Source organism: Anoplophora glabripennis, unplaced genomic scaffold, assembly GCF_000390285.2.
Source record: "Anoplophora glabripennis isolate ALB-LARVAE unplaced genomic scaffold, Agla_2.0 scaffold931, whole genome shotgun sequence".
In the NCBI taxonomy this organism is placed as follows: Eukaryota; Metazoa; Arthropoda; class Insecta; order Coleoptera; family Cerambycidae; genus Anoplophora; species Anoplophora glabripennis.
The window spans coordinates 152,363-161,479 of NW_019417010.1; the positions used below are offsets into that span (position 1 = coordinate 152,363).

The 9,117-nt window shown below is 34.8% G+C and overlaps 1 protein-coding gene across 1 annotated transcript in view; it reads right to left on the reverse strand.

The window, feature by feature from the left end:
• LOC108914148 (torso-like protein) overlaps positions 1–6,866 on the reverse strand; it is a gene marked incomplete at its 5' end in the record, with an annotated part of 32,907 nt that extends 26,041 nt beyond the window's left edge. Inside the window, one exon of the mRNA XM_023455800.1 lies at positions 6,363–6,866. Within this exon, the coding sequence (XP_023311568.1) occupies positions 6,363–6,866 (504 nt within the window). The remainder of the gene's footprint in view (positions 1–6,362) is intronic.
• Positions 6,867–9,117: the final 2,251 nt, after the last annotated feature.

The following is a 9,117-nucleotide window of genomic DNA, read 5'->3' on the forward strand; positions in this document are numbered from 1 at the left end:
GAGCATGTACTCTATGTTGAAAAGTACCATTTTAGTGAAGAAAAATGTAAACATAGCCACTTTCCCAAAGGTAATCGCATTTCTTAAAAGGAAGAATGTTGGTTATAAAGCAAAGAAATCAGAAGTCTTCAGCAGCGAGCAAATCAACAAATTCATTAGAGAAGCAGATAATGAAACATATCTAATGCTAAAGGTAATTTTAACAAAATATTACGATTGTAGGATATAAAAGTATCAACTTAATTTGCTTCATTTTCAGGTAGCAACAATTATTGGGTTAGCCGGTGCGTGTAGACGGGAAGAACTAACAAAAATGTCAATTGATCTAATAAACGACAAAGAAGATATGTTGCTCGTGAAAATACCAGATTCTAAAACACATATTGAGAGAAATTTTGTTGTAATTGGGCAAGAAAACCTGCTGTTGTATAGGCAATATTTATCTTTACGGCCATCCCATACTCCACATAACAGATTATTCGTGAATTACAAAAAAGGAAAATGTTCGATTCAGCCCGTTGGTATCCACAGTTTTGGGAATCTCGGATTAAGAATTGCAGAATTTTTAAATTTACCCAATCCTAAAAATTACACAGGCCATAGCATGCGTCGAACTTCAGCGACGATATTTGCTGATAATGGTGGAAACATCACAAATTTGAAGAGACACGGTGGCTGGAAGTCTACCAATGTCGCTGAAGGATATATAGACAATTCACTAACAAACAAAATTAAAATTGCCAAGACCATTCAAAAATTATCAGATGAAAACAATCAATATGAAACGGAAACTTTACCTTCTTGTTCTGACTACAAAAGGCATTTAAATATACCAAGCATTTCAAACAAATTAAACCCTTTCAATATTAGCAATTGCTCAAATTTTACTATAAATCTTAATATAAATAAGAATTAGAATGTTTCTGTTAGTACCTATCTTCTGTTCGAATTTCAATATTTAATACAAATAAGAATTAAAATGTTCGAAATTTTGTTCTACAAAAAAATATAATAAAGAAATGTATCTCATTAATTTGTTATTCTACATGGTTGCCGAAAAAATAGTGTACGCAACACGTCCGAAAACAGTTTTTTTGAACTCGCATACTTCCAGGACTCGCCTACGGCTCGTCCTAGAATTTTGTCAACTCCTCCAAAAAACGGTATTTTCCGGACTTGTTACGTAAATAACTATTTGTACTCAAAGCGCTCATTTAATAAAAATTCTATATGAGGCCCAAAAACTTCCAAATGGTATCATCTATCAAATAAAAAAAATAGTTAATTCATTCATAGTCATTATTGCATCATCATACATCAATTTTGTAGGAGTTGTGAGTTTTAAAAAACACTCTGTATAAAATCAAAATTTGTAGATTGAAAGCAAAAGTCCACACCCCAAAAATGATCAAATTCGAGTTATTTACAAAATTTAAAAAAGTTTCACGACCATCTAGCGGCTAAACGAAGCGATTTCGGATATAGGTGAATTAGCCTAAATCTGACTATTTTGAGTCCATGAATCTGTGGTCTTCCGTTGTACACGTTATTCTGGGACACCTGTATATTTCAATCGCCATTTCCTCCCAAGCAGCATTTTTTATTTTATTTTAATATTGTGGTTCGTTTACAATCCCGAGTTTTTCCTTTTTCCACACATTTCAATGAAATGGAGAGTTCTTTCCTGTGACCACTGACCATTCCATATTTTATTGTTTAGTTGCGTTACGATATTCAGTTGTTTGGCCGCACTTTTACTTATTAGTACCAAGACCATATAGGCATGTAACTAATTAATACTAACAGTAAACTGAAGACTACTTGGCGCCACAAAAATGTTTTAGTTATTATTTTTTTTAGTACTTAGTTGTGTGTAGGTAATGTTTTCAAATTTTGGGCGAACATTCATGTTTTTCTTTCGCAACAGCATTCATTTATGAATGATGACAAAGTTAAAGAAGCTATGAATTCCTGGATAAAGGCAAAACTAAAAAACATATGTTGGTACTAATTGAAAAAAAGAAGTACTATTAGGATCGTATTCGATGCAAAGTAGAGCAAAAAATTATCGGTCTTTTATGAAAGGAACATCGTGTCATAACTTTTAGGAGGCGTAAGATAAACCACTTCAAATTTAAAATGAAATTGAATGTAAAATCTGAACGCACTGCGTTCTGGTAGTAGCTATAGTCGCCCAGGTGCATCGAGTGTACGAAGTGGTCGGTTATACGTCAAATATTAACCTGGCAAACTTGGTCGTAAATCAGGGACTGTCTCCAAAAAACAAGTAAACAACAGTGGCGCGTACAGAGGTGAAATGTAGTACATATGCGGAATTTAAAAAATAAATTGGATTTATAATAAATTACATTTAAAATAAATAGTTCATGAGAATAAAGCGATTTTTGTAGGGATAGGGTGCCAGACGTGAACTGATCCCTTCATCCCTTCATAATGCATAAAGAAATGATTCAATTTCTAAACCCCTTAAAACCGTACTGCACTGGATCCCTTGACAGGCAATGATTTATTACTTTGCATCGAATATGATCCTATTATAAAATAGGTATTGTTTGTATTTTACGTTGAAATGTACATAAGATATGAAAAGTTTATATTTTACTTTTTGAAACACTTTGGTATAAGTAATCACAAGAGCGACAAATAAGGGACGTGATAAAAATTGTACTCATTGTCAGTGAGGAAAAATCTTGAATAAGCTCTTATACATATTCGTATACTGGATTACATAAAGATGGGGGGGCACTGGGGAATAAACGCTTATTATATAAATAACTGACTTTTATAATGTCAATTCCGTGACCGCAAACGTTGATACGATAAAAACGCTGCCATTAGAAATTGCAATCCACACTTAAAACGATTTTACGATTCGGACGGAGCTTTTTATGAAGCGATGGAAGCTGACCGGAGTGAAACATAACGGATTTTCCAGTTAGGTGAATTTGCATAATTGCTGCAAAAATGTCAGTATTCATGTTTATTTTTGCAGCGAGACCGAGCTGTTGGCGCTTACGGTAATAAATAGTAATTTAGAAGCTTACCGGTTGCATTCGCATGCCGTAATTACTGCCGCGGTAAGCCCGAAAGAAAATAAATAAAGGAATACCAACGGTTTTTTCGCATCCGTTTTAAAAACTAGTTAATTCAGTGTCCTTTTTGAGGAATACTGTGAACATAAATAAGCTCGGGGGGGGAACGTACTGTGTGATAATGTGTGGAAAAAGTATATGGTTAATATATACAGGCTTTCGCATGTAAACGTTTTAAATGATGATTGTTTTGTGAAAAACGCCACTCACTTTTTTCCTTTGTATCATTTCATATGAACCCGACAAATGTTGTCTTGTAAATGTAAATTAGTTTCCATGTTTGTAATACAGGATGTTCCATTACAAAAAATTACGTTTTGATGGTTTTAAGTCGACCAAATTTGGTATAAAATTTTCAGCACCCTGTATAACATTCAATTTTGAAGACATTACTCGTATTAGAAAGTTTAAAGCACATTATCTCGATATGTGGATAATTTGGGCATAGGGCTCGGTACAGGGAAACTTGATAAAAGACCTCTTAAAATTAACCGTAGAATTCAATTAAACATTAATATAAAGGGTGTTCCACTTAAAACAACAAAGTTGATGTTGACTTCCGATATAACCAGCTTCAAATAGACAATAATATAGGTACAGATACCTTTTAGAGAAAATTAGCAAAATATAATTTACATCGGCGGCGAACGATGAACTGTCGAATACAATTTTTTAAAGGTACCTTCCATATCGACACCACTGTGCTGTGGAAAATAGATATTTTTTTTATTAAGTGCACAAAATCAGTGTTCTTTCTTCTTTTTGGTAGAGACCGTAGGCCGAGAAAAAAAAAATCATTCAAATGCGCCATAAGACGCTGGTTTTGCACACGAAATACAAGAAATATTTTTTGTCGAACTGTTCAAAATATCTATATTGATCTGAAGTGAATTGGTCGAGGTAAGAAAAGAGAATTGACATTAAATAAACGCCAAAGTCGAAAATGACGTTTCTATTACATAACTTACTGTCTTGGCAGATTGGTTAATGAACAAAAGCATGCGGTCGTGAAAAACAAGAAAACGAAAGTACTCGACTCATGAAAAAAAAAATATATTTTTTCACGATCACATGCTTCTGTTCATCGCAGTTAAAAAATGGTTAATTTTGCTATCCATAGCGATTAAAAAAGTCGTGTTTTTCTGACAGTTGCTATTTTAGTATAAAAACTATTTTAATATAAAATTATTACGATTGATTAACTGAAAACATCAAATTTCATTTTATCACCCTGTATCTTCGTAATTAAGGCCCGTATTACAGCAAATATCATTATTTTTAATGGAAAATAATGATGTTTGTCGTACCTGAGGCTGAGCAGATTCTTGAGAACTGTTTATAATTACGCAATTACGGACCTAAGCGTTTTCAGACCCACGTGCATAGGAAACTTTTTGCGAACAATGTTTTCAATATTTTCAGTTTGGTATGATATTTTCGGAATATCCTGTACAGTTTAATAAAAATGAGTAACATAGGTTATAAAAATATAGCTTAAAAAAGCTAATCTTTGTGTAAACCTATTGGAGATTTCCACAGGCGTCCCTAGCCTAGGGTAAAAAAAATATTGTTTGTTAATTAGCTACAAATAGCACAGAAGAGTGTACGCATTTTGTTAATTTTGACTCTTACTGTAACACTTGATAACATTTATACTGTCTATTACGCTTAGTGTCAATTAAAGTAAGTCTCTGACTGCACATTTCGATGGAGACTTTAAAGGATTGCGCGGGATTGTGTGGCGATTGCAGAGATTTCGACAGTGACTGCAAGATTGAATCGACTGTTTTGTAAAATCCCCGAGGTTTTTTTGTAAGATTTTACAGATTTTCATGTGTTTCACTCAATTTGTACGCGTATTGCCATAGTAAACCACCTCTCGGTATTTTCTGAACAATGCTTTGATTAAAATACAACTTAATAGGATTTATGAAAACAAAACCAGTGTCGCACTATGTTAAATTTTTTTAATTAATAATAGATCATTCGTCGATTGTCTCATCTATGATATACTGATGAGTGGGTACCTACTAATAAATTCGGAATCGGTATATGTCTGGTGGTTCCGTTGACAAATTACCTTAGCTTACTAGATATTGTGAGTGTAATTCAATGCTCATAAAGACATTAGTTCGTAGACACTTATATCTAGTACCTGAGAAAAAGCACTCTCTGCATTATCTCACCCGTACCTACAATAAGAATCACAGACAGACAAAATTTAACTTTTTTTGGAAGCAGAAACTTGAATATATATTTCCGAAGGATTTAGGTGCGTTGAATCCGAATCTGGCAGCAGAATTGGTCTATCACGTCAGAGATATCCTAACCTAAAAGTGCAAAAAATACATTTTTGAGGTAATGCCATCTATTATTTTCAAAAAACTAATACATTGAATCTACAAGGCTCCCTCCTTCGAATGCCGTTGAGTTTGCTCAAATATCTTTTTTTTTTCGTTGAGATATCACATTTTGAAAGTTTCTCAGTTTCTTAATATGCGAAAATCTACTAAGCATCCCTTAGACATCAAGCAGTCGATTGCAATTCAGAAACTTCATACCCATACGGTTTGTGGGTTTGGAGTTAGTGGGTTTGGGGTTTGTAAGCTTGGAGTTTGTAGGTTCGGATTTTGTGGGATTAGGGTTTGTGGGTTTAGGGATTGTGGGTTTGAGGTTTGTGGAATTGGAGTTTGTGAGTTTGAGTTCGTATGTATTGAAGGTTTCTGAGTATGAAGTTTCTGAACTGCAATCAACTGTTTGACGTCTAAGGAATCCTTAGTACATTTTCGCATATTAAGAGACTGATAAACTTAGAAATTTCAACATGTGATGTCTCAACGAAAAAAAAAAGATATTTGAGCAAACTCAATGGCATTCGAAAGAGGGAGCCTTGTACTTTTAAATTATGTGTATTTTTTTTGAAAAAGAATAGATGGCATTACTACATAACCTCAAATATGAAGGAAAACAGTGTTTTTTCACATTTAAGTTAGGATATCTCAAAACCTGACGTGATACAGCAATTCTGCGGCCAGATTCGGATTCAGCGCACCAAAATTCTTCGGGAATGCATATTAGTGTGTCTACTTTCCGACCCTTGTTGACCTGTAGAATTAATCAGTTTGGATAGTGGTAGTGAATCTGCTGTCGATTGAATTTCATTATTTACTAGATTGCAATCCAATGGTAGTTAATTGTTAAAACATATGTAATAGTATTCAAATGTAGTGCAGTTATGTATGTATTTACCTGATACAACGAATTCCCCGTAACGTAGGAATGAATATAGTGAGATCCGTATTTGCTAATGAAGTCGAGAACACTGGCCACATCGCCGCTTTTAATATTGTCAATCTCTTTGGCCACGTCGTCCACCAGGTGCACGTTATTCGGGATGCGGTCGAGCTTCACCGTTTCGCGAAACCTCGAGAGTCGCACAAGCACGTAACAGTGGTCTTTGATCACGAAGGAGGAGTTTATGCCCAGGTGTTTGGCCAGTGCCTCCGGCGCCCAGGAAGAGGTGAAGGCCCTCCACGGCTTGTCCAGCTTTTCGAAGCTGAAGTCCCGGAAGTAGGCCTGCAGCAACTGCCGGACGTTGTCGCAGAACTCCATGTGGAAGTCGCCATCGAAGACCCTCTTCTGCTTCTTAGGTACTCGGTCTAGTAGCGGGATGTTAGTTATCCGATCTAGATTGGAGAAGATGTTCACCGTGGGTTCTCTGAAGATCCATTCGGTACCGTTCCTTGGCACCACCTAAAAAAAAAGAAAATCATAATGGCGATTTACTTATTTACAAAGTTAAAAGCATTGCATGAAATTACAATAAGGGTATACTAGGATATTTTAAAGTGACAGTAAACTGATATTTCATATAAAAAAATGAGCAGTACAAAGGAATCTGGAGACTAAATCCACGCATGATGCATTTGCTGCACAAGGCTGTGGTAAAACCAAAAAACAATAGAACTAGAGATATCCAAACCTAGACTTTGCATCACACGTGCTATGGAAAGCATTTCAACCGCATCTACATGTAACTATTTGGAACGTCTCTCTCATCTTCAATTTCTTTATGTGGAGGGAAACAAGAATGGGGGCGTACAGGCTAAAATGTAATGACAATTGATGTGTGGAATAGCTCAAGGCATAACAAGAATAATCACAAATCCTCTGCTCGAAATGAAAACATCCCTTCAAAATTAAACATTGAGGTACTTAGCTAAACTAGGATGGTCATACAGAAACAACCTGCAAGTCTGTAACACTAGTGCGGTGTACAATGGATCCGAAATTGATAACGGAACTAGAGTAGGAATATTTGGTGCAAAATCGAGATTCAAAACATTTGTGGAAATTGGTACAGCTGTATTCCAAGCTGAATTATATGCCACTGAGATTTGTCAGAGAGAGAATATAAGGAGACATAATGGCAAAAAGATCTATATTTACTTCGATAACCAAGTCGTAACGAAGGCTTCAGAAAAACACATAACCACTTCAAAATTGGTCTGATACTACCTCCAATGCTTTTACTTTTTCTGGCTAACCACAGTGAGGTTATTCCTAAATGAAATTCGAATGTGAAAGAATGATAATGAAAAAATATGTACCTGAACCTGGTTTTGGAATACCAACACTGATGGCATTATTATAACTCGTTGGATGGAACTACAACACCGACAAGACAGTGGTAAAATCACTATGGAAAAAACTGAGTTCTGACATACTGCAATAAAGTAGATTACGGGATTGCTAACTGGTTACCGTAATTTGATGAAATATCTATAGCAATAGGCTTCAGCAGGTTCAGTGTCGAACCTCCCATATAATCTTTGAATGTGCTTTTAAATTTTGAAGGCTACAAACGTCTTCACTTATAGAATACAGACAGCAACACAACAAACTTATAGCCTGCAGTGTTGGGGCTCGCAATTCTCACTATCTGTACTAATTAATGAATGCATGAACGAATTGGGGAAATGGGGAATGAAGATAAGGTTATGTCAATGTCAGCTAAATCAAACATAAAAAATCACGAAAACAAAAAATTACTAGATCCTTCGTAAGAAGGCAAATTTTATTTGAAGTAAATATTGAGTATACCTATGGGTATTATATACAAATTCAATAAAAACGAACATAGATCGCAAAACGACATTTCTATTAAGAAATATTAGTCGCAACATAGAAAGGTTTATAGAAACTGTTGTATCTAGTTTTTCGGGATAGCTACCCACATTTGTTCAAGAAACTGTGGATACCCTCTACAAAAAAACTCTTTGGTGTAGATTTTAATCAATTGGACACCGTTTTTATTACCGTTTTAAATGTAAATTTCCAACCCGGTAATTGCTTTATCAAAGTATGGATTCATTACTAAACAAAAAGTAAGGAACTAACATTGGGATGAAAGCAGTCATCTTACATTTCATCATCAAGCCCAAAATAATTCAAGATTCACTTCTTCCTTGAGAAAGTTTGGCATGTTAATGACTCTACATACATGTATGAAAACAAAATGAAACTGAGACTAATACTAATACTTGATAAGTGAGTAAATTTGGTTAAAGCTATGCATACATCCTGAAATTTGATGTGTTGCAATCATATTGTTTGAATTCAACGCTTATGAGGCTCTCATTTGTTTGGACAAACTATCATAAGTAATCAGGCAATCGAGGCAGAGCAAAGTTGATTAAAAACTACACCAAAAAGATTCTTAGAGACCAAGTGAAGGATTACTAAAACAAAAAATTTTTGTAAGCAGTTTTGTAACTATGTTATTAAACAATCTCTGTTAAATGCCTTTCCGTTGTATATAGACGCATACTTTGAGTGTGTATGGGAAAAGGCTGAAGATTTGTAAAGACTATCACATTAGGAAAACAGAGAAAGCAGATACAAATACGGAACTACAAGCTAAGACAATGATTAGGACATAACCTGGAGAAAGTGAACGTTGTCAAAAAGCAATCTGAACTAATCAGAAATAGAAAATCGTACG